This window comes from Gymnoscopelus braueri (assembly GCF_963280865.1).
Source record: "Gymnoscopelus braueri genome assembly, chromosome: 14".
NCBI lineage: Eukaryota > Metazoa > Chordata > Actinopteri > Myctophiformes > Myctophidae > Gymnoscopelus > Gymnoscopelus braueri.
This window is the reverse complement of record NC_137619.1, coordinates 37,924,023-37,950,028: the sequence shown is the minus strand read 5'-3', so window position 1 is coordinate 37,950,028 and position 26,006 is coordinate 37,924,023. Positions and strand designations below refer to the sequence as shown.

The 26,006-nt window shown below is 43.3% G+C and overlaps 2 protein-coding genes across 2 annotated transcripts in view; one reads left to right on the top strand and one right to left on the bottom strand.

The window, feature by feature from the left end:
• Positions 1-304: 304 nt before the first annotated feature.
• Positions 305-3,249, bottom strand: map10 (microtubule associated protein 10; the record flags this gene model as incomplete). Its single annotated transcript, XM_080449695.1, has 2 exons — positions 3,142-3,249; positions 305-2,500 (listed from the first exon to the last, which is right to left on the bottom strand). The coding sequence occupies exons 1-2, from the start codon at positions 3,214-3,216 to the stop codon at positions 305-307; spliced, it is 2,271 nt and encodes a 756-aa protein (XP_080305821.1). The 5' UTR covers positions 3,217-3,249.
• A 1,704-nt stretch (positions 3,250-4,953) lies between these two features.
• LOC308101105 (signal-induced proliferation-associated 1-like protein 2) overlaps positions 4,954-26,006 on the top strand; it is a 122,877-nt gene continuing 101,824 nt past the window's right edge. The window contains 1 exon segment of the mRNA XM_080450441.1: positions 4,954-5,083. The gene's annotated coding sequence lies outside the window, so the exon portion shown is untranslated.

Here is a 26,006-nt window from a genome sequence, read left to right as displayed (position 1 = left end):
ATTCAAAGGGCTTTATTGGCATAAGAAAACATACGTTTACATTGCCACCACACATTACCCACCATTTGCACTTTAGCCATTTGAAAATAGCCGATCTGATGCGACACGTTGTGAGCTTGTATTTTTATACATTTGGAAACTTGTGAAATGGGACATTCTGCATTATGAGTACTTTTACTTTCAGAATACGATTTGTATATTTTAATGCGAATACTTTTGTACTTTTACTCAAGTAAATTTGAATGATGAACAGTTTAATAAATAATAAATAAATAAAAGCAACAAATAAAGACTAGATATTGTGCTACATAGTGTATCCGGGGAGCTTGTGGGCTACCAGCTCAGAGATGTGTTGGTAGTTGTTTTTTAAATCCAGAGAACCAAGCTCATCTCCCAGCTCCTCTAAGTCCCGAGGTTCAAATCCTTTAGCACTCTTTTGGCTTCCTGATAACCTGAAACTCTCTGTAATGGAGGCCTTATTTGCTCTGGAGCTATTTGCCTTCTGTGTTCTGAAGCGTACCGTGGGGACAGCAGCAGGCCCATCTCTGTCATCGTTATCCGAGGAAACGCTGAGTGCCGAGGCCAGGGTTCGTGGTCGAATTATGTGTGTACCCCTCAGTGACTGCTGTGGAGAGCTGGGGGCTTTAACTAGCACAGGGAGGACAGTTTTCTTGTGGATCCGTTCCGTGGTGCTATCAGAACTGCAGAGGTCGCCACCGGGAGGAGACCTGGGTGTCTTGACGAAAACGGGCTCCGGGCTACTCAGAGGGTCAAGAGAGCACATAACACCGGGGTCTGGGGAGAAGCCATCACTAGGATCAAGACTGGTAAAGTCATCAATGTAATCTTCTATTCCCTCTCCTCCACTGCTGGGATCTGAGTTTGTGGATTTTGGGCTGTAAACTCGACTGCTTGCTGGAGTTTCCATTTTCTCTTTGCTCCCGTGAGAACCGGACTGCGCTTGACCTGATTCACTTTGATGGTCATTATTGTCTCTCTGCTGTGCTGCATGCTCATCGTCGTCCATGCTGGAAATGGGAATCAACAACCTCATGTTCGAGTAAGAATGTTTGGATTTTTCCTCATCTTGCTTAGCGTCAACTGCAACGCTGCTCATGACCGTCTCAACATTTTCATCAAGACTTATCCTCTGGTTTACGACCTTATTTTTTTGCTTTATTACCTTATTAGCGTTTGAAATCGTTGCTTTATTTTGTTTCAACCTGAGATGGAATGTCTTAGTTGTCCCATATGCCAGCTTTTTCTGATTACAAGTATGGAAAGGTTTATTGTCATGGCAGACATCTTCCCTACTCATCTTACTGTATTTAACCTGTCTTTCCTGTGCAGGTTTTGTGGAAGGAACTTTTTTAGGCAAGTGAATAGCTTCTAAACAGGGCCTAGCAACTCGCCTGGTTTTAGACATAAATCTGGTTTGGTCCTCTCGTAGTGGGCTTCCCCGACTAACCGAAGTGTCTGTGGAAGGTTTGTAGATCCATGCTAGATTGGGGTGAATATTTAGAGGCAGTTGCTGGGTCTGTCCATTCAATTGTGACAGCTCAACAAGAAGGGCATTTAGCAGAGGCAACTGCCTTAAGGCTTCCCCAAGGACATTTGGAGTAACCCCAATTTCCTGGTGCTCTTGGCCACTTCTCTTTTTTGCATCATGTGTCACTCTCTGGTCGATCAATGGAGATTTTGGACCTTGGGGTTCACTTTCAGTCTCCCCATCCTCCTCTGACCATACGTCTTCCATTGAAAGAAGCTCTGCGTTTAGTTTCAATAACTTGTAATCCTTCGTCTCATTTGTGCCCGTCTTCTCTACAGAACTATTGTAGAAGAGGCGTGGAGGGCAGAACACAGCCGAGTCCTCTTCTAATGTCTGTTCATTTTCTTGCGGTGCTTGACGCGTTTCGCTTCTTGGCTTGTGTTCTGTCTGAGTAGCAACACAGCCAACATCTTCCTGCATTGCTGAAGCCACTTTATCCTTACAGAGATTGGACTTCTGCAACTTTGGTGACTGTAACAGCCATGTGTTGTTAAGCGATGGCCCTTTAATAGCAGAGGTCTCCTGCGCGCATTTGCTTCCACGTGTGCTGTGTTTTGCCGAGACATGTGGCAATAAACTAGGTCCTAGACTCACAAGTTTATAACCCAAGGAAACCAATCCAATCTTCTCTCCTGTGAGATCATATAAACCAACGACATTTTTTTCTCCATGGGAAGAGGGAGACAAAACACCCCGAGCACTCACGTCCCACTTGATTCTGTCCACCAGTTTTGCCAGCGAGATCTGAGAGGTTCCAACTAATGTAGGCAGCTGGTCCTTCACGTCCAACACCGTGGCAAAGAGAGGGGTGCACGATAGATGGCCATGCAGGGTGTCCACGTTCATCTTGAACAAGCACGACTTGCCTTTGTTGAAGAAATATTCACCTTCACGTCGGCATGGAGATGCCCCATCATGTACTTTGTCGTGGCTCTCGTCACCAAGGTGTCCCTGTGGATAGGCCTGTCACAATTATTACATAGTCTCTAATCGCAATTATTTGAGATAATCGCAATCTCCATGTTAAGAATATTCATATATTTTCAAACATTTTTAAAACATTTTGGAAATAGCAGATCTACAAGCTCACAACACGACGCGTTGTGAGCTTGTAGATCTGCTATTACCGCTATTTTTTTTAAAGAATAAAGTTATTAAATATTAGTGCTGCACGATTAATCGAAAAAAGATCGTGATCTCGATTCAGACACCTATGCGATCTCGATTTTAGATTATGACGATTTTTTTTTTCAATTAAAAAAATAAAATTATTATTATTATTTTTTTACTTAATAATTTTATATTTACAAGAGAATTGTGTGAGAATCGTGTGAGAATCGTGATCTCAATTCTTATGGAGGAAAATCGTGATTCTCATTTGAGCAAGAATCGTGCAGCCCTATTAAATATATCAGTCATTTCTTTGTATATTTAGGTTATGTGTCATTATCTGCCATGTGCAACTTCTTCAAAGCCTAAAGGCCAAACAGAAATGTCATATTCAACAACAAAAACACAATCAAATCGTTAATCGCAATTATTTGAGTGAAAATGAATCGTCATGTAAAATATCATAATCGTGGCAGCCCTACCTGTGGAGGGTTACTATGGTTACCACCACCATTCTGTTCAGCTTGATAAATGATCAGTGTGGGGAAATCAAGCATTCTCAATCCAAGAGCTAACTGGCGGTCGGAAGACCTTCTTTCTTTGTCAATTAATCGGATGTATTCCAACAAGATCTCAAATGAGAAAAGAGTTTCCAAGTGATCACTGTTTCGTTGTAATGATGACATTCTGACGGCCCGCGGTAGGCTTTGTTAAAGCGCTAAAAACAAAGCCTTTAGCTTCAGTCAGCTTTAATGCGTCGGTGAGCTCCATGGAAACACAGCTGCTGACGGCGCATACTTATTGCGTCACACAATATCAGGTGGATACCTGGGAAAAGTAGTTTTATAGCTACTAGACCAGCTAATGGTTTATCTTTTTGGTTTCTGTTGGTCTAACTACTGGTCAGTGGTGTAAAGTAAGTAAGTACATGTACTCAATTACTGTACTTTTACAAAATTGACAATTAGGCCTACTGTCAATTTTGAGGTATTTTTAACTTTACTGGAGTATTTCCAATTTTCAGTACTTATGTTTCTCCACTACATCTCAGGGGCAAATATTATACTTTTACTCCATTACAATTATATGAAAACTTTAGTTGCTAGTTACTTTGTAGATTTGGTATATGACAATTATTATAAAACATAGCCTACATTAACCACTTCAACCCATTTTGGCCATTTGAAAATAGCCAATCTACAAGCTCAAAGCAAAGCAAAGCAAAGTTTGTTGTTTACCCAGGGTGTTAAGTGCGAAACTTATTTACAGCCAGACCCTGCATGGAAGCCTTGCTCAAGGGCTATTCAGCGGTGATTCATGATTGATGTGATGGGGGAATCGAACTAGGGACCTTCCGGTATCAAGGCCGCCCCTCTAACCACTAGGCCACCGCTGCAACGCATTGTGAGCTCGTAGATCGGCTATTTTCAAAGGATTTGCATCCTTGCATTTTATTGTACATTTGAAAACTTGTCAAATGGGACGTTCTGCATAACGAGTACTTTTACGTTTGATACTTTAAGTACATTTTGATGCCAATACTTTTGTGCTTTTACTCAAGTACATTATAACATATATTTTATAAATGATTATATCAAGTGGCATGTTCAGTTAAGTTGATCCGGGAGTAGTAGCAGTCTGTTGCAGACAGCTATAGGAAAACACCTTTTTATGATGTGAGAATGACAGGAATAGAGTTTTTTGGTTCAAGGGAAATGGTGAGAGAAACTTTACTGCGGTTCACCAGATGGTGCCGCTGTAGATCTTTTACACCATGTTAACCCAGTTTGATGTATGTAGCCGTGCTGGGCTCTTTTTGAATGGTGAGTTTAAAAGAAATATAGTCCTCATAATGGTATTATTTTTAGAAAAAAAAATGTGGGTGTAATTTTACAATTTGATAACCAAACGGCAGGTTTATTGTTTGTATTTATTAATCTGAACAAGAACAATTGACAGCTGTGTGTGTATTCCAGACAAATCATTGAATGTGGAGGCGGAGTCTGGTCAGCGTTGCCAGATGTTGCGAGAAAAATAAGCAATTCGGTCTTTGAAAACAAGCTCAAAAGAAGCCACATGAGCACTTCAAACAAAAATAGCATATGCATCGGCTATTTCAAAATAGCAGATCTACAAGCCCACAACGCGTTGCGTTGTTGTGAGCACAACCTGCACCTAACCAAGCGACTTTAAAGGGAAAAAACAAGCCCAAAAGTAGCTTATAATAAGCGGACATGGCAACCCTGAGTCTGGCGCACTACGTGTTGTCATCATCAGTGTAATAGGTAGTGGATGGATCATACAACAGTCTATTACTACTCAGTGCAGTCGGGAGGCTGAGAGAGCCGCTCTAACCGTTTATTCATCATCAAGGATCATTATCCACACATTGGTTGTTTGTGGGGAGCATTGTTCACGTTCAAGGTAAGAGCCAGACATATTTTTTCATTTTCTTAAAAATAAAATAACTAACAAACTGAGAAGAACAAGTCACTGACGCTATGAAGTGTGTTTTATCTTTCATGTGCGCTCTGAGTGTAGCGTGTGGCATACAGTAGGAACTTGGGGGAAATAACGTGTTGTTGTTGGTCTTATTATTTATGAGATCACACTCACACAGAGCACAAAACATTTTAATATTGTGTCGGCTAAACTATCCCATGTTTTTTTTTTAAATACCGTTTGCTGTTGGCATCTATTTAGTTCAAGACATATTATGACCTAACAAGATTCAAAACACTTTCTATGGGCATTCATAATAATCATGTATATATAGATTTTTTTTTAAATTGTTTTAAAAATGTGTTAAATGTTATTCATTAATTCATTAATCGTTTTTTTTTATCCAGACAAAAGCAGTGTTATGCCTATTTAGTCACTGGTGTTGATTTCTTATAGTTGTTATTTGGAAACTTAAAATAACTCCTCATAGATTTGTTCAGAAATTATTTCTGAACGAAATTTCCCACTGGAATCAATGCTTATTTGAACCAGTAGGGGGCAGTAAAGACATCAATACATCATGCTTATCATCGTATAATATGTCACCTACACCGGTGGTTCTCAAATTGGGGTCCGGGGACCCCCCAGGGGTCCTTGAGGGGGTTCCAGGGGGTCTCCAGATAAATGATGGATAGTGAGGAATCAAATGTGACCCTTTTGTGGCTGTAACTCTGAGAGTGCACAAATGGAACCAAATGGACCCTTACGGGTCCATTTGGTTTCATTTGTACACTCTCAGAGTTATTGTTGTCTGTGGTCTAATGCAGGGGTTCTCAAAGTGGGGTCCGGGGACCCCCATAGGGCCCTATATGCATCAGCTATTTTCCAAAGATCTTGACATTCTTTGAACATTTTTGAATAGTTTTTGACATTTTTAACACCACAAATATTGTATGGGTTCCTGACCTTGGCACATCATCTATTCAGATGGGGGTCCACGGCCAAATACACATTAATTTAGGGGCCCAATTGACATGAAAAAGTTTGAGAACCACTGACCTACACTAGTCCACCATACCTAAAAACTCTCATCTGGCTGTGATGTCATATCCAATTGTTACGTGTAGTTTGCCTGCCTAGTAACGTCCAGTAGTTTATTGCTGTGTCAGGACATAATATCCATGGCTAAAATAGTGGTTAAATTATATTACTCAATTGGGGTGTAATACCCTGAGACAATGTTAACAGCCTGTGAAGGGTATATAGCCTAGGACCATATCTTCAGCAGCATTTGTTGCTCATCGTCAGTAAGTCTGGGCAAAGGGATTTACATGTTTTAATATTGGTTTGGATACTTTAAAAAAAAGGGATGTTATAATTCCAGGAAGTCTGGGCATACACAGCATGTATCTGACATTATTGTTGGCTGCTGCTGTGGCCTTCCTTAGAACACTGTCTTTTTCTCAGGGTTAGTAAACAAGTAGAAACATTGTTTATCTCCAGGAACTACTTTCTTCCTGTAGGAAGCTTAGTCTACACAACAATTAAATTCCTAATAAAGGAAAATAAATTGGCCCGTTCCTCGACTGGAGGCTATCACCGGTCAAAACAAGGAGGTGCTTCTCTCAACTCACACAAACCGTTTTCTTTTCTTTTTAAAGTTTCCTTTACTTCATTTTCTGTAGTCTGGGATTTATGTCCTTGTGGCTTCACAGCTCTCTCATGAACAGACCAAGCACTGTATGAAGTGCTTTCTGCTCCTTGAGTGTTAAAATGAATAAGACACCAGTCCTATTCACAGGGCTACATGTCTGGCAGAGATTAGTTTTTGATAGGACTGTGCCGTTGTAAGTAGGCACGGGAGTGTTTTAAGATATCCCCAGAATGCTCTTGGCCTGTTTTAGTGTTTAACATATTTTCTTCTAAATGTATGGCTTTACTCCAGCTGTAATTGATCGGCATGTCACAGAGGTAAATATACTATATAAGCCTCAGACTTTAACATTTTTGCTCAACTGAAGGTGAATGAAGAAAAATGCAATGGTGTGGAAAATGTTTTATGTTATTATGCACATGGGATATGCCCACTGTAACTTAAACTTTAATTCATGTTTTGGAATGGATTATCTACAGATTATTTTGTATTCAGACACTTTTGTGAACCTTGATTTGAGTGACCTCCATTCAAGAGGTGTCCAGATTGTGTTGATTTGTTATCATTATATTACTCGCATATGATCTAAAACCATATGAACCCTAGCATCCGTATTCTGTGCATGCATGTCGTAATAGGCAAACATTTGGCAAAACTAGGCGAACACTAGGCCAATCTACAAGCTCACAAAGTGATGCGATGCATTGATGATTTTCGGTGAACAGATTTGGTGTAGAGGGAAAAAAAGGAGAGGACCAAGTATAAGCCCCTGGGGGACCTCAGTCAGCAAAGTATAGGGTTTAAGGGCTATTGTTGTTTTTAGAATGGCTTTATCCTATTGGTTTTCAGAATAATGTTTTAGAATTTCTAGGTTGCCACCATGGATATAATCCAGGGGAGAAAACTGTCTCCAGATACTTTAAGGCGGGAATGATATCCAAATGCTCCCCCATTGCAGTTACTAGATCAAAATAAGACCACATGTGTGGAATGTCTAACCCAGCACTGTGAGAGACCTCACTCAGAGCCCTGCACTCTTCAAAGAGACCTTTTGTGAATGGCAACAATGATGACAGAGCCTTGGGAACGTCTTTGAATCTGAGTTTGAATTCAGACTAACCTCTGTGGGCTCTTATAGGAGAAGAAACAGGTTTTCTTCGAGGCAGGAGGAGCAGTACCTTCTGCATGAATAACCAGACAATATCTAAGTGAGCCTGATCGATATGTCGTTCAGAAACAAAAGTTATGTGCTCTGCACAGTGGGTGTGTGGCTGAACAATAAAGCACCTGTCAGGTTTGGTAGAGATACAGCTTCCTGGGACATGCCTGCAGGCTGCTGCAGGGCTGTTTGACTGCAGAGTTGTGTTTAGATATCTCTCACCGACTCACCCCGGTGGGGTTGGAGAGAGAGACGCCCCACTAAAGTTACAGTCGTCATCATATCCCATCCATCTCTTGGAAAACCCACCCACCCCCCCCACCACCAACCGGGAGCCCAACTTTACTCGACTTCCCAATGTCAATGCAATTGTTTTCATGAGTTCGCTTTTAGCGAACATCCCAAAGTGATTTACAGAGAAAACAAAGGAGGCAGCCAGACACCCAATTAAAACAAGGGATGATAAAGCAAGTATTCAAACAAGCGTACAGTACAGAATACTCTAATAATAATTCTACTCAAAATAGTCTAACCAAGTTCACCAGGCACCGACTTCTATGTCCCCGGTTGCTCCCCATAGTCTGCCTCCTTTCCCACGGTGCTTTGCTTCTGATGTGCTGAGTAGTCATGATGTGGTGCGCACAGTGGGAGAAAACAAGCGCTGAAGGACTTATAGGCCTTGGCCTCGTTGATTCAGCGCTGATGCACTCTTCCCTTTTGTGCCAGAGAGTCACGCCGAGCCGTGCGGTGGAGGACGGCGCGCACCCCTCCCAAACAGATCCCCCCACACACACACCCCCCTCCCTGCATGTGACTGGGATCAGGAAGCATGGTCTGGTCTTGCTGGCGAGGAGTCACTCACAATAGGCCTCCCGACCAAATCCTGTTGCTCCAAAAGCAGCCAACCAGCAGGCCGGGGGATCACATGCTGCCTGCTCTTGTTGTCAGAGCCCAGGCTTCTATCTCTCTCCTGTGTGTCCTGCCTCTCTTTGTCAGGCTTTGTTTAGATAGCAGTCTGAATTTATGGACCATTTTTTTTAGCCCACTCATCACTGCCAGGGAAAGCACAGATGATCTGTTGAGACACTGCCAGTGAGTTGTTGTTTTTCTCTTCTTAAACTGGACAGCAGCAGAACGTCTAGAATGGGTACAGGAGGTATTGACCCCATGTTTAATTCACCAGTGGTCTGTTTGTGATGGAGGTCTGGAGCTTTATATAGAGCATCGCTCATGACGGATAGAATGGAGAAAAAATGTTGGAAACGGGTATTCTTTGTGAAAGGTGAAAGCTAAGGAGATTAAGATCATCTGGGATGCAGCACCACTGGTGTAGACTAGCTTTAACCAAATAAGCCCTAATACTTCGTTGTACGACGGTGTCATGTGGTGAAAATAGCCGATCTGCAAGCTCACAACGGGTTGCATCGAGACCGGTTTTGAGCTTGGCCATCGGCTACTTTCACCAGCGTGAACCACAGGGATGTACCGATCTGCAGAACTCCCCCATCACCAGAAACGGAAGCCTATCATCAGGGTGATTACATTATACACACACCGGTGTGGTGGTCTGATAGATTACTGAGGGTTTTATTGCTACCAGACCACGGTAGAAATGAAATATGATTACCAGCGCACTCTGACACCTGGACGCTAATTGTAGATTTATACACAGTATTTAGCAGCTCCGCTCTCTTGTTTGTGTTATTATGGCCATCCCCTACGAGAGATGAGATATGAGGCAGGTGAGCCACAGTGGGTGTGCTGCGTCCTGGCCCACATTCACAGACTTAACTGGTCCAAGGTCGGGGTAATGGGTTCTCTCGGGGGCTGTTTGGCATTTCTGTCTGCGCTGCACATTATACACGTTCTCATGTGTAATCGTCATTGTGATTGTGAAGATGGCATGTTTAACAGCTTGATCGGGCGCTGGCTTATGCTGTCACGATGCATCAGGGACCAAAGTGGCCGGCGATTGTCCTTTTTTATAGCTACATGATATTTCCTGTCTTTATGTGCAGCGGACAAATTAGATTTTGTAGGCTCTTGCGTGTAGCTTTCAGGGCTTTGATGGATTGCTTACCTTTGTGTGTTGGCTTGTTTGTTTGTTTGTTTGTTTCTGTTGTGAATTGCTGTGTGGTTGATTAATCTGACCCTATACGGTGATGTGACTAAGCCTAGGGTGATACGTGGATGTGGACGCAGCAGAACACCGTCTCCAGTCAGATGCAATGCTTCTCACTTACGCGGATGTTCTCAGGGGATTTCATTGTGTAGTATAGTGAGCATGGGTCAGTATTGTATTTCAACGTTCACGTTACAGGGCCACAAATATCCTGATGAAGCGTATTTGTCCCAGTGTTTATAAAACAATGAGCTTATATTCCATTGATGTAAAGTCACTTGTTTTATAGATGAAGCTGCAAAAACACACTGCATTAAACTTGCTGTTCTGTTACATTTTCACACAAGGGTACACTGAAGATGAATTATATTTTGGAAATGTAACATTGTGTAGAATAGACCGATTATGATCACTTAATCACACAGACACAATCAGCAGTGTCATAACACCTGCTTTTTACGGCTTGGCTCTTAGGGGGTGAGCCATCTACAAGAGGGTCTGTCAGTCTGTGTGTATGTCTGCGCTGTGGCTAATCTCGCAAACCATTGGACTGGACAGTAACAAATGCCAGTAGGCCAAGGCATTTTTTGTGAATATTTCTCTTTTTGAGTGAATATCTTTCACATTTTGTGAATTCATATCTCAGATTCACTGTTCCTTCACTGTTGGGCCAGGCTGAGGTCATCAACATGACTTCATCAACATCAGCGATTCACTGACCCAACTTGTATGACAGTGATTCTCAACCTGTGGGCTGTGAGGGTGTTGCAAGTGCAAACAACAAACAACACTAAAATCTTAAAGTCATGATATCTTTCCTTTAATACTTCAACTTAACCTGAAAAATGTGTTTTCATTGTGATACCGATAGCAACTTAAATTATACAAAGTTGGTTCCATCGATCGAAGCTGGAACGCAATCGATTTATTGATTATTAAATTAAACCTGCTCTGAAAATGCATGCAGCCCACCCATCATTCTGACCACTTAACACGGTAGCCGATAGGCTGTAACTTAGTGCACAGATGCGTGATTCCGTGAACACTTTCAAATGGGCCCTGATCTAGAAAAGGTTGAGAACCACTGCTGTATGAGGCATACTCTTTCTACACTCTCATGTCTGAGATAGATAGATAGATAGATAGATAGATAATCCTGTTGGTGGTGATGTCCCACTGTCTACACCACTGACCCAGCAGACTGTGTTTGTGCCACGGTAACCCCCCAGAGACACAGTGACTGAGGGTATAGAGCCCAAGAGGGAGCTGCTGGGGGGTAGCAGATGGCTCCATGACAGTTAGCAGTCAAACATAGAGATCGTCATCATCTCAGACGACGACCCTGTCAATCTCCGATGATGGCCCGCCGTCCCTTTCGTGAAAGGAGGCGGGAGGCGGGCGAGGGGGTGCAGGGAAGGGTTAAAAGGTCGCGTCCTCCGATGACCCACTTTGCCATCTCGATAATACGATATTATGCCCAGATTGATACTTAACGATTTACTTTGCTGTTTGGAGCTTTCAGCACTTGCTAATGGAAAGAGATTTTGAAGCTCTATTATTGGACCTGGATCTATGAAGGCCATAGGATGGACAACAATTAACCACTTAATCCCTATATAGCCTACTTCAACTCATGACGAATAGTGAAAATAGCAGATGTACAAGATCACAAGTCGCGTCAATCTATTTTCAGTATTTTATTTTAATGTTGAAAAGCTTTGAAAATCGTTCACCAGGTTAAAAGCGGTAAAATCATGCATTATATATCAAATTCTAGTAACTTTTGCTCTTCCATACCATGTGACCAGCTTTAGACCAGCTTGGACGATAGTACCGTTTAGATCATGTTCACATAAACCTATAATGCTAGCCCCCCATCTGCTCCAAGCTCTATCCTACACACACACACACACGCACACACGCACACACACACACACACACACACACACACACACACACACACACACACACACACACACACACACACACACACACACACGCATGATCTTTAGTGTATGATGGTGGCTATACCTTTTTATTTTTCCAGTCTTTTTGAGAATGTGCGCCATCATCATAAATGTCGCTGACAGTTTGAAGATTTAAGAGCCTTCAACATGTGATTGCTTTTGTCATAAATGTTTTATTACTTTGATAAATTTGATTTGTGGCAAAATCATGATCCTTCAGAGTATACAGCAGAGCAGGATTTAGCTGTGGGCGTATTGTGTAGACTGAGACTCATGAGACTATGGTCTGTGTCTAGTATTTTTCTTTATCTTATTTTCAAAGGAGAGATTCATGTTCCCAATGTGGACATAGTGGTTTTACTTAGGTCTCTCTTTGTGATCCTTTCGCTGCGAAATCTGCTCTGTGGTCAACAGAGCAAACACCACTTGTCAGAGCCACGAGCAGAGGGGAGGCTCGCACTTTGTTTTACCGGGCCAATCATTAAACAATGTCAAGTCGGGGCTCACTGTTAGCTGACTGACTGGACAATGCGTTTCTTCCTTTGGTTCGATTCCAGCTCGAGAGACCTCCGTTGTGCATCCCCCACTCCCTCAAATTCCCATCTCTCTTCTATAAAGTACTGGCCAAAATTACCGTATATACCGGTACATTTAAAAAATAAAATTACGTTTCCTTTGCCATGCATAATGGATTTATTTGCCATATCCAAGCCTGTAGAAAAAACGTGTCCGCGAAGATGAATCATTTCCACGGCTTGTGTTCCCTTTGGGACTCATTAGTGTCCATATCAGGAATGTTGGGGAAAGGGCAGCAAAAAGTTGCTGACCCTCCCTGCATGTTTTGTCTACATGTCTGTCACTGGGCCTCAATAGAGAGAATGAAGACTGGGGGGCGGTCATTAACCCCGGGGACACTGGGTGCAGGGACCGCCGGTGACCCAGGGGGTTAACTCTCGCTTGTGTTCCAGACAATTGGGGCGACTAACCTCCCCAGTCCCTGTCAGGCTCCAATAGGAGATAAGGAAGGGATTTGGTGAGTGCCAGAGAGCGCATACCTCCTCCCTACTGTAGCGAAAAGCAAAGGGCCCTGTCTGAATGGGCAGACAGGGCTGGGTGTTGATGATGGCAGTTTTCTGAGCCAAGATAGCATGCCTTTATGAATCTGACTCCCTCGCTCTTTCAGTCTCTCTCTCTCTCTCTCTCTCTAAAAGATAGTTGCAGTGAATGATCACACTGGTCTCATGTAGCCAGACGATCCACTGATATGTCTGGGGAAATCTAAATTCAATGAATGGGCTGCTGGAGAAAACCAATGCTAACACATTTGCACCCACTGCTTTGAAAACCAATCCTGATACCATCCCATATGTAGGACCGCCTTTAAGTCTTTGCATTGGTTCTGAAGCGGTTATTTTCCTTTTATTTCCCTTCAAATTGTTTCCATGCACCCGGATTTAGCCCACGTTGAATTTAGATGTCACCAGACATATCAGTAGGTGGGGATCTCTGATCCTCTGGTGACACGAGATGGTACCAACAATGCACATTTAGAAAAATCATGTTTCACATAAAACGTAGACTAACTAATGTATGTAAAGTACCAGGCAGGCACAATGGCCCGGCATGCACAAATCATGTCATTGAGTGTCAAATGGACTCTTGAGTACACCAAGGAACAATCACCCGTTTGATGAGTTGTTTTAGAGTACAAAAGTATGCTGACTTGTTTCTTTTAGAGGTTGATTGTAATTAACGAGTCAAATGGAGCAGAGCCGTGACAGATGTGCCATAATGTGCTCACTACCATTGTGTGTGGGTGCGGGTGGGTGTGTGTCTGTCTGTATCTGTCTGTCTATGTGTGTTTGTGCGAGTGCGCGTGTGTGCGTGTGAGCGCGAGTACATGCATGCACCAAGCCATTGGGGTATTGCTGCCGGAGCCAGTATCCTTCACCTAACCTCTGCAGCTATACACCCACCCATGGCAGACAGACAATGCACTGCAGTGCTTTCTCATTGTTATTGCGCATGAGTTTATGTAGCAATTAAATTTAGCCTTTTCTGCAGGATTATTTTTGATAGACATTAGGCTGTACAACAGAGTTTGAAGTAAACACATAAAATACACAATTATTTCCCTATTGGAAGTTACAGCCTCCATCCAGAGCAACGCTGGATGGAGGTGTAATGTGTATTGACCAATTCCACACCCCAAGTATGACGTAAGTGTAAAATGGCAGCCGTGTGACTATTATTATCATTATAGAAATGGTAAAAGTACCACAAAACAAGGGGCTTTAGTTGTTAATCTTGCACTGTCCGGTGTGCGGTGTTGTTGTGAGGTGGAATGCTCTGCATTGTGACACACATTGAGGGGAAAGTGAATTTTTTCGGCATATCGACCTTTGACAGGAAGGAAGGAACTCTCCCCTAAACAGTCTTTTTTGTATCAATTGTGTGAGAAAGTATCTGTTTTGTGTTCGGTTCTTTCATGTCGCCAGCTCGCTGACATGAGACAAATTAGAAAGTGTGGTAAGGCCTGTGTTCTGTCATTGTCTAAAAAAAATAAAACACACAGAAAAAGCTGGCAAAACAAGGAGCCTTGAGGATGTTAGTCTTATTTGCTTTTCCTTGGGTTCATAAATCAGACCACAATGGGAATTTCTCACGCTACAAATTCAGGTTACTTATTGGTGGTTAATTTGTCAGGGTAGTCACCAAATTATCACAGAACTTGGGCAATAGACAATAGTGCAAATAATCATATTCCCATAAACAATAATGCTCTCCTGTTATAGCGGTCTGACATTGTGGAGGATTGCAGCTCATTAAAAATTGTTCCTTCACTTGACAGCTACATAAAGACAAAAAACCCGTTCTTCGGGGAATAAAACAAGACAGAGTCTAATAACAGCATGGCTACCCTGTGCAATTGAAAAGGTTTTCAGACAGTTTGCTAAATTAATTAGCAACTGGCTTGAAGCCCCCTACATATAGCTATTTAACCTATATATTAAAATGTCAAATGAAAACATTTCCTCAGTCTGTGTATACTGCAGTGGGAAATTAGCTTTCCTTACACAGGGCAACAGTGTACATCTTGAACAATGCATACAGATCAACAATGTGCTAATGTGCTAACATGAGCTTTGTGTGCTAACATTGATAATGTTGCCTACAGTGCTTGGTCAGGTGGTTCACTTGTACGCAGGTAGCAGTGTGAGTAGAGCCCTAGCTATTTCATCTATGCAATAACCCAGGCCATGCTACGTGCTGATAGACAGTACTGAAGTCATAGTACTGACGTACAGATACCTGATGTCATAGACTGGCCTCCAAGTACTTTGTGCCTGATACCTGAACAAGCTGCTTGTTGTCAGCTTGTGTCTTTATAATGCAGGGCATTAGACTACTTCTGTTTAAGCTGCAGTATGCATCCTCTCAACACATCATCAGAATTAATTTGAGCTCGGTCTGGGTTATATGCTACTCCCATTACTTGCTGTGTTATCAAAGGCATGTTGGTGTGATATGGTCTCAAACAGGACTGAGGGAAGTGAAGCTACTACTTGTACCCTGTAACCCCTGTACTGTGTATTAGGCATTAGAGTGGAAGGGAAGGCTGAAGATAGGAGCTGTACTGCCCTGTGTCAGGCCAGGCCTTTCTCTTTCCCTGTGTACACAGGATGGATGGATGAATGGAGGCATAGCAGTCAGTAGCAGCAGTATTATATGTTTAAAGAAGAGCTGGCCCAGCCAAGCAGAGCTAATGGTAAAGCCAAGGTAGTATAGAGCCTCCTTCTATTTATTTTCTTCCTATTTCCTTTTGCGACATCATTTGAAATCGCTTTCCTTTTATTCGATTTGTAAAGGACGTGGACTGGGGAAGATAATGATCTGGACTGGCAGTGGCCCTGATTCCTCTGTAATCTCATTGTCTGTCAATGCAGAGCAGATGAACAGCGGCCCTGCTCCTCCTCCAGGACGCTTGGAGTTTAGGGGGGGCTTGTTAACAACATGTGACAGAGTGGTTGCTTGTGTTTTTGTGCGGGACTCTGGCCTTGAAGAAGAGGAGGGCTAGAGTCTAGACTAGAGTGAGATTACATAACACATCCTGCCTAACAATGTCCCACACAGCATGTTCAAATCTGAATCACAACCAACTAACTTCTGACTAGCAGTGCTTACTGAGATCATTTCAGCTGCGTTTGAAATGTAAACTGGGCTACATGGCACCCCAGCTATGCGATGTGCCTGGGTCTGGGCCAAACCACTACGCCCAGTACTACTGTGTATGGGAACAGCCAGCGGTTATATGATTGCAATGCCCTCAGCTGTTTCACATTTTTATTTAGGGTATACGTGTTTTCCCCAAAACCTTAAAGTTAACTGCCCGCTCACTGACAGATGTCAGTGAGAGTCAGGCCTGACATGTTTTGTCAGTCAAACGAACCCTGCATGTTGCAGTTTGACACAAAGATCAGTCTTCAAAGCATACTATTTGGTTCTTCCTCACGTTTCCATCAGGTCGCAAACGAAGATAGTCCCACCTATAGGCAACGACATCTAACCTTTTCTGATGGTGTAAAGACAGGCAGAAAAAGGTTAATTGTTTGCTGTCATTTTTGCTTTAATTGTCAGCTAAAGGCAGTCTGAGACTGGGGTCCCTGAGGTGCTTTCTTCCATTTTATCTGACAATGTCCCAATAGATCCAACTCCCTGGCTGGCTGCTGGCTTCCAGAAGTTTACCGCTACAATGCATAGTATACTCAATCATGAGTGATCTCTGAAGTAAAATCATGAGGGGATTGCTTTATGCAATATGGTATTGATGTGTCTCTGTCTCTGTCATATTTTATTTGGTTAGCAATCATGCTCTGTGGGGGTATTTCAAGGTCAGAGGGACGATGCTCTCTATCTCTGTGACCTGACATGGGATCTTTCCTCTTACCCAGCGGACATTGATACCGCACTGCTAATAGAGCAGATTTACTTAGTCTTTAACTTATTTAGCCAGAACATGTTCAGCCTGGGGGTAAGGGACCAGGTTATAGCCTTTTGTATCCGATTCAATCTGGAGATCCTAAATCCAGCTAAACTTGCTGAATGCATTTCTCTCTCTCTCTGCACGTCCAACATTTGAGTTAATCTATTCCGCATGACGTTCTTTACCTACAAGGTTAGCGCGCCTGAAAGCGGGCCGTACAGCAGGCAGTGCTGCCCGATGCGCTCTGTAAACACTGTCATCTTCCTGACATGCGTTTACGCCTGCTGCAGCTCTGAGATAAGAGCACCGGCAATAAGGAAATCTGGGCTTATTTGGGGCACTGTTGTTAAGCAGGGCCAGCTTGGCGATTAAGGACAGACTCCTTCCCTCACTCATTTCTCATCTGGCGTCTGATCTCCGCTTGAGCGTAGTGGAAATTACATTAATGGTGCTAACTCCAGATGCCCTTATGTGCCTCCCTCTGAATTACATAAATATTAATGCACCAGGACTCCCGTGTGCATTTGCCAGTGGGGTTCTTCGACGGGAATATGGTGTTGCTAGAGATAGAGCAGTCATATAAGCTTCTTGTTACTGTCATAGACTGTTCCGTTAGTATACCCCTCCTCCCAGCCCATATTGGAATATCTCATCAGATCGTTAGCCCTGGCGGATTGCAGAGGTCAAGGGTTGCTCAATCTTTGGGGGCCTCATGTCAGGTCGGATGAGTGCACTTGGCTCCTGGTGGATGGGATGAATTCATCCGCACTCATCTCCCCGGACACTTCTCCCCATTTGGCATGGGTGGGGGGGGTGTCTGAGGGGGGGCGGGGGTGTAAGGAGAACCGGAGTGGTGGAAAACAGCGAGGGCAGATGTACAGTAAGAGGTGGGAAAAGGAGCAAATATGAGCGACTGGCTGCCAATGCATTCATCATGTCCATTCCTTCACTCGACGAGACCCGCGGCCAGGGGTATGTTCAATATGGGGCTGGGGGGGTGCAGGGGCATGATGGGTAATGGAACAGAAGGGAGTGGGGAAATAATCAGCCGTGACAGGTTGGCTGGAGGCAGGGGTGGATATGGCAGCTGGTTCATCTCTAAATCATTGAGATTAAAGGTCCGCTGTTGAGTGGCGAGGGGGGTCCGGGCTACAGACACAGGGTTGATACGGACAACAGGTCCCTGGCCTGCATCTCTGACCTTGACGATTTGAGGGTCTCGCATCGTGCTGCTGTATACACAGACTTTGGCATTTCGGGGGCTTTATCTTTCCACAGTGGATGAAAAGCTGACTATCGGGGGTTTGAAACGACACGGTAAACAGGCAATTTTTTACTCTAGAGCTAAATTAGTATGCCGGATTTTTACTGTGTGCGTGTGTGCGCGCGGCCGTGCACGTGTGTACATCGATGTGTGGGTGGCTCTTAGTGGGAGGTTCTAGTCTTTGACACCCTCTTTTGCTGTTCCACCTCCCTGGAACACACCCTGTTGCATACCATACCACACCAATACCATACCATGCCAGCTGCAGCTGTTGTGTCTCGCTGCTAAAGATGCAGAAAATTCCACTCACTCTGCAATTAGAGCTACGCTGAATAGCACGACTTAGCTGTGTGTCCAAAGAATGCACTTTGGTCCCCCTTTCTATACTTCCGAGACCGCTTGGTAAATTGAAACCGATGAGATAGAGTCATGAATAAACCAGTCCCCCCCCCCCCACCCCTTCCCTGCCTCCAGTTGACAGATTGTGTTTTTTTGTGCACAAGCTGCTTCTTGTGATGCGCCGTTACCCCGGTTCAAGAAACCCAAGGAGTGGAAAAGGGGCTCATTGATGGGGTGGGTTTCTCACGCCTGACTGAGAATGTTCGCTTTCCAGCAAGTCAAGTGGTGCATTGTGATCCCAACCAAAAGAAATGCAAATATATGGTAGCAGATGTACTTCTCCTTTTCTCCCGTTTTGTGAGCAGGAATAATGCTTAATTTTGTACCCTGTCGTATGGCGGTGTGGTGCGCCCGAAAATAGCAGATCTGCAAACTCGCATCGCGCCGCGGCGTGAAGCATTGTGAGCTTGTAGATTGGCTGTTTTCAGCGCGCGACGCCGTCGTACGACGATTTATAACGTATCAGGCTTAATCCCTCACTTGGGCGCACACACACACCCCGGGCGTGGGGCTGCGGTGTTAACAAGGGAAAAGCCATGTCACCCCTGGCACACGTGATGATGGCTGCCCGCCTCTCTGGGGCTGTCTCTCAATACAGCTAGATGCTCAGGAAGGATAAATGGAGGCTTTTGTGCCCTTTGCCAGGGGGAGAATGACACAATGAAGGACACACACAGAGCAAGGTCTTTTCCAGAGAAAAACAAGCTAATAGCAGCATTTTCTGTGGGCCCCTCTTCCTCGTTCTATTCTCTCTCTCCTTCACTCTCCCCTTCACTCCTTCGCTTAAGACTTTTTCTCCTCCGTGAGAACTGAACCTTGCTCCCGTAATGTTTCCATAAACGGGATGAGGGAATGGAAATAACTCGGACCATTTCCCATGCACCCCCCACTACACACACACACACACACACGCACACTACTAACGCTGTCTTTACAGGGCTGTGGACAGTACTTAGGCACACTTCCCCTAATGATGCTCACTGTTTTACTTAACTCTGAGCTGCTGCAGCGGAGCTTAGCCTACATTTAAGCCGTCTCTGTCCGCCAGCCCAGGGCAGCCTTAACAAGGCAAGGCAGTGCTACCGCTAGTATACCTCATCATCAGGCTTTACTGGGCTCATTCCCTGAACAGCGCTACTGTTAAACCTGGATGGACGACGTCAGATTGGTCTTTTTTCTTCTTCTTTTTTCGTAGTGCTACTGTGCATTGGCAAACATAGCCAGTAGACGCCGGCGCAACAGTGATACACTTTAAGTCGCTAGATATCAGTCTTTCTCCCACTATAATCGACATTCTCATGTTGTTACATAATACATTTCTGTCCTCTTCCACCATTGCTCATTTCCTTCCCTCGCTGTACTTTTTCCTCCCTGGCTGTCCCCATTTATTTTCTTTTTGTATTTTTGTCCTCCCCTGTTCACTCATCTGCCACTCATCACTGACTTGTTGATCTTGGCACGTCAGTTGTCGTAACTGTCCTACAGTGGCTGTCTGGGGGGTTTTGCGTGTGTGTTTTGCATGTCGGTTCCTGGCTACATCTGCGGACCATCCTGCCAGAACTGGCCAATCTCTCATGTGGGCGGGTGGCCTGGAGCAGATGTTTTTGATGCCACTTGCAGGGGGAAAGCTTTGAAAGTGACTCCCATCAAAAAAAAAAAGAAAAAAAAAAAAAAAGAGATGCCAGCTGCATGACAAACCAGAGCAGGCAAGTTCTCATGAATTCTGTCGGAGCCGTTCCTCTCCGAGTACGGGAAGCGGGGGGGGGCCTGTGGAGAATAAGGAGAGTTTTCACTTAATCAGGCCGTTCCCTTCGGAGATCTTCATTAATTACAGGAGGAAATTGCGGTGGTGGAACATAAGCTCCAGATGGCCACAGTCCTCACTGTGAAGAAGTTGTTTTTCTGTTGTTGTTGTTGCAGTAGTTGTTTTTCATTTTGGGCTACACTTATAATCCATGTTGTGAATCCAGTCTTTACACCTCTTACTGCGGTGCTGCTATGATAACTGAATATCCCTCGGGAATCTATCTATCGATATATCGATCGATGTATCAATTGATGTATTGATTGGTCGATCGATCGATCAATCGATCACGCTCACGTTGTGCACTTGCTGATACACAGTAAATCCTCATGTTAATTTAAGAGTGTTCTGTACAAATGGAACCAAATGGACCCATGAGGGGTCCATTTGGTTCCATTTGTACACTCTCAGAGTTACAAATAATGCATAAATGAACACTGCAGATTTGACTGTGTACAGTATATCTGAATATGAGCAAGGCTGTTCTGTGCTTAGTACCCTATAGCTCCTTCTAGCCAACCTTGCTGTGAGCATCTGGATTTAAAATGCACTAGTATCAACGTATCAACTTTTCCTGGCTTCCTGACTGCCTGCTCCTACAACACCCATCCGTTGAGCATGCAGCACCCCTGTGTTGGCACGCAGGACGGGCCTCTCCTGCCAAAAGCTCCCAATGAAAAGCAGCACGCTAGCCCAGTGATTATTATTCGCGTGCTAATTTTAGACCCTCCGAACGTCAAAAACCCTCATTATCTGTCCCCGGTGTGTATGAAAGACGTCATCCGCGCTGCGTACAGCTAAGCTGAGCTGGATCCACACAGCATTATGTGGGTGCCAACCTTTTCGCCCTGCCACGGTTGGAATACGCTGTATGCTGTGGTGGTGGTAACACTGCCTCTGCAGTTCTTGTTTCTTGTTGATCCCTAATCATGGTTTGTGCCCTGCATGCTCAATTATGTAATGAAAGACTACGCATCGCAAAAAAGTAAATAAACAATGCAGACAGTCGCTGCTGCTTCTTTTCATGAGTTTAATGAACCGCTTTGTAGTGATCACTCATCAAAACAAACTTTGACTTAATTTCCATTGCACTGCATGTTTAGTTTTTTTTTACCTTGCATGCAGGGCACAAACCATGATTAGGATTCAACAAGAAACAAGAACTGCAGCAGTGTTACCACTACAGCATACAGCTGTATTCCAACCGTGGCAGGGCGAAAGGTTGGCATCCACCTTTTTGCATGATTGAGGCCACTTCTACGAATGCCATCTAAATCAGTAGTTCTCACACTTTCAAGATTTTTCAAAAATGTTCAAAAATAGCAGATGTACAAGCTTGCAGTGCGGCACGAAGTGACGCACTGTGAGCTTGTAGATCTGCTATTTTTGAATAGCCAACGCTGGGGGCGGGGGTGTTTAGAAATATGCAGATGACATTTTTGACTCTGGGGCAACATACAGTACACACAGCCTGGCACACCCTTTCTTTATAGATCTTCAGCTCTGTGTTTGTTCATGACATTTCATTGCATTGTATCACAAATCCAGTAAAACACAGCGAGTCTGAATAATATCTACCAGACAGAGCAATGACTCATGGTGGTCCCTCGTAACCCCGCTCTAAACTTTTTCTCTGTTCTGGTCTGAGGGGCGGCCTGCTGTCACTCACGGCTGTCATATTCTGTACACGTTGTCTCGTGAAAATGTAGATAGACGCAGACGAGACAGTTGTTTACACTCAGCATAATTTGCTGGCAAAGCTTCTCTCTCTCTCTCTCACTGTCTCTGTCTCTCTCTTGCTCTGTCACTGTCTCTCTGTGTGTGTGTGTGTGTGTGTGTGTGTGTGTGTGTGTGTGTGTGTGTGTGTGTGTGTGTGTGTGTGTGTGTGTGTGTGTGTGTGTGTGTGTGTGTGTTTCTCTCTCTCTCTATCTCTCTCCCTCCTTCTCTGTCCTGGCTATGGAGTGACATGTGAGGACAGTGAGGACAGACTTCAGCCTCCTGGTCTGGCTGAATGCAGACATCAGAACAAACTGACAGGGGGGGAAGGGGGGGAGGGGAGAAGGAAGGATAGAGAGAAATTAGTCAGAGAGAGAGAGACAGAGAGAGAGGAGAAGAAAAAGTGGAGAGATGACATTCAGAGAGATGCTGTGTGCGTCCTGCTGTCTGCCAGCTGCTATCCTTCCCTCTGCTCTCTGTAGGAAAGAGCCGCTCCGCTCTCGCTCTGCATGACTAAGGGCTTGTATCTCAGGATGGACTGAGCGCTCCATCGTCATCACACTGGCCCCATGCTGCCAGCCATGTGAGTAAAAAGACGAGGCGGCAACGTTGTGTCACACGCCCGGTGGTGTAAAGTAACTATGTACATTTACTCAAGTACTGTACTTAAGAGTACCGTTTTAGAGGTTACTCTACTGGAGTATTTCCGTTTTTCAATACTTCTACTTCTACTCCACTACATCTCAGAGGCAAATATTGTACTTTTGCTCCACTGCAATTATTTGTAGACTTTAGTTACTAGTTACTTTGCAGAAGTTATATTATAACATTATAAAACATACATGAACCACTTTTGCCCTATTTTATACATAGGCTATTTGAAAAATAGCCGATCTACAATTTTATTTTCAAACATTTTAGTACTTTTACTTTTGGTGCTTTAAGAATATTTTGATGCCATACTTTTGTACTTTTACTCAAGTATTTTGAACACAGGCCTTTTACTTGTAATGGAGTACTTCTTCATCGTGGTATTGATACGTTTACTTAAATGTAGGGTAAGTGATTTACTTTGGTTAAAATAAGTGTTAAATAGCTCTATATTCTGATAGTACTCATTGCTATAGAGTGTTTGTTCAGTAAAAGGAGTCTCCCATGTCTCTCCAGCTCTTTATTAAACAGAACATGCATTTTTTGTGCTCTCTCCTGATTGGCTTAAAATTTGTCACCTACCTGAAAATGTACTATATTCTGTTTACTAAAGAGCTGGAGAGACCCCTGTGACCGAACAAACGCTCTGTAGAAATGATTACTATCAGAATATAGTACTTTATCCTTTTTAACAAATACAAAAAAGTAACATAAAATATCACTTACCCTACCTTTAAGTAAAAAATGTCAGTACTTTTTCCACCACTGCACACGCTTGGTAATTATCATATGAAAGGTTTCATTCCACGACACTATTTATCCATTTTACTTTAGTTTTTACCGTTTTTTTTTTTCTTTTTTTCTTTTTACCCCTTTCTTCTCCCCAATGTAGTTGTTATGCCAATTGATTCCTCCCCACACACATTTGTGTGTGTTGTTGTCGCTGCTGTTGTTGTATCCTATTGGCTCACCTGCCAGTGATAGTAGGGGGTACTAAGCACAAAAAATGGCCAAATCGTTACGCGGCGGATAAAAGCATGAAATTTGATACAGATGTCCCTTGGGTCATCCTAAAACATCCTAGAAGGGGTGCCCAAAAAAATCTTAAACAGGAAGTGACTTATGGACAAAATTCAAAATGGCCACCTAAACTGTTGACCGTTGACTCAAAAGACACCAAAATAATCTCCAAAAAGCATAAAATTTGGCACATATGTCCCTTGGGTCATCCTAAGACATCCTAGAAGGGGTGCCCAAAGGAATCTGAAACAGGAAGTGAGTTATTGACTAAATTGAAAATGGCCGCCTAGTGTTGTCGATTGACTCAAAAGACAACTAAAGAATCTCATAAAAGCATACAATTTGGCACACATGTCTTTTTGGTCATCCTAAGACATCCTAGAAGGGGTGCCCAAAGAAATCTTAAGCAGGAACTGAGTTATTGACAAAATTGAAAATGGCCGCCTACAGTGTTATCTATTGACTCAAAAGACAACTAAAGAATCTCATAAAAGCATACAATTTGGCATACATGTCCCTTGGGTCATCCCAAGACATACCAGAAGGGGTGCCCAAAAAAATCTTAAACAGGAAGTGAGTCATTGACAAAATTGAAAATGACCGCCTACAGTGTTGTCGATTGACTCAAAAGACAACTAAAGAATCTCATAATGGCATACATGTCCCTTGGGTCATCCTAAGACATCCTAGAAGGGGTGCCTGAAATTATCTGAAACAGGAAGTGAGTTATTGACTAAATTGAAAATGGCTGTGTACAGTCTTGACAGATGATGCAAAAGACACTCATAAAAATAATCTCATAAAAGCATGAAATTTGGTACAAATGTCCCTTGGGTGATCTGAATGCATCCTAAGGGGTGCCAAAAAAAGTTTGAATAGTCTCTCAATGGAAAACACTCCTCCCACACGGGCTGCACTGCTACAATATTCAAATCGAGCAGCCAATCTAGCATTTGGTCCAGAAGCCTGAAAGCTATGCAATCTCTACCATCTCCTGACAAATAAATTAAAGTCGCTGATTCGTGGACACCTTTATGGACACTCTTGCCAGAGGCTGCTTAAGTTTGTAGAGAACTCAAGTGTGGCTGCAAAGCTGAGCCCTTCTGTTCGAGAAAGTGTAGATGCCGGGATGCTGGGTTACCTTGCAGAGCATTATGCCAATGTGCTGGTAATTGCGAAATGGCACACATGAATACATGTAGTTACTAAACACTAATCACAAAAAAACAGTAATGATCAAGAAGAAAATACATGAGAAGATAGAGTGTAAAACAAGCAAGAAGATGTAGAGTGCAAAATAAATAAGATGCAGAGAGTAAAATAAGAATATGCAGAGTAAGATAAGATGCAGAGTAAAATAAATGAGAATATGCAGAGAGTTAGATAAATAAAGAAGATTCAAAGAGTACAATAAAAAAATTATGCAGAAAGTAAAATAAATAAGTGATGTAGAAATGAAAACAGAAGGTAGACTACAAAATACGGCAAGTTATGCACTGCATAACCTGTCGTATTGAGTCTGCATAATATGCAGACTGCCATGGTCAACTGTTTAAACAGCCATTTAGAATTTCTTCAACATGGTCCCTTCCTAAAAAGTTTAATAAACAAGCAAACAAATAAATAACCCCTTCTAGGATATATTAAGAAGCACTCAATGTACGTACCAAATTACACACTTTTATGACGTCCCCTTATGTTTTCTTTTGTGTCAACTGCTTTTAGGCGGTCACTTCCTGTTTAAAACCTTTTTGGGCACCCCTTGTAGGATGCGTTCAGATCACCCAAGGGACATTTGTACCACATTTCATGCTTTTATGAGATTCTGTAGGTATCTTGCATCATCTTTCAACACTGTAGGCGGCCATTTTCAATTTAGTCAATAACTCACTTCCTGTTTCAGATTATTTTTGGCACCCCTTCTAGGATGTGTTAGGATGACCCAAGGGACATATGTGCCAAATTGTATACTTTTTGGAGATTCTATAGGCTTTTTGAGTCAATCGCCAACACTGTAGGCGGCCATTTTCAATTTAGTCAATAACTCACTTCCTGTTGAAGACTTTTTTGGGCACCCCTTCTAGGATGTCTTAGGATGACCCAAGGGACATGTGTGCCACATTTTATGCTTTTTGGAGATTATTTTGGTGTCTTTTGAGTCAATC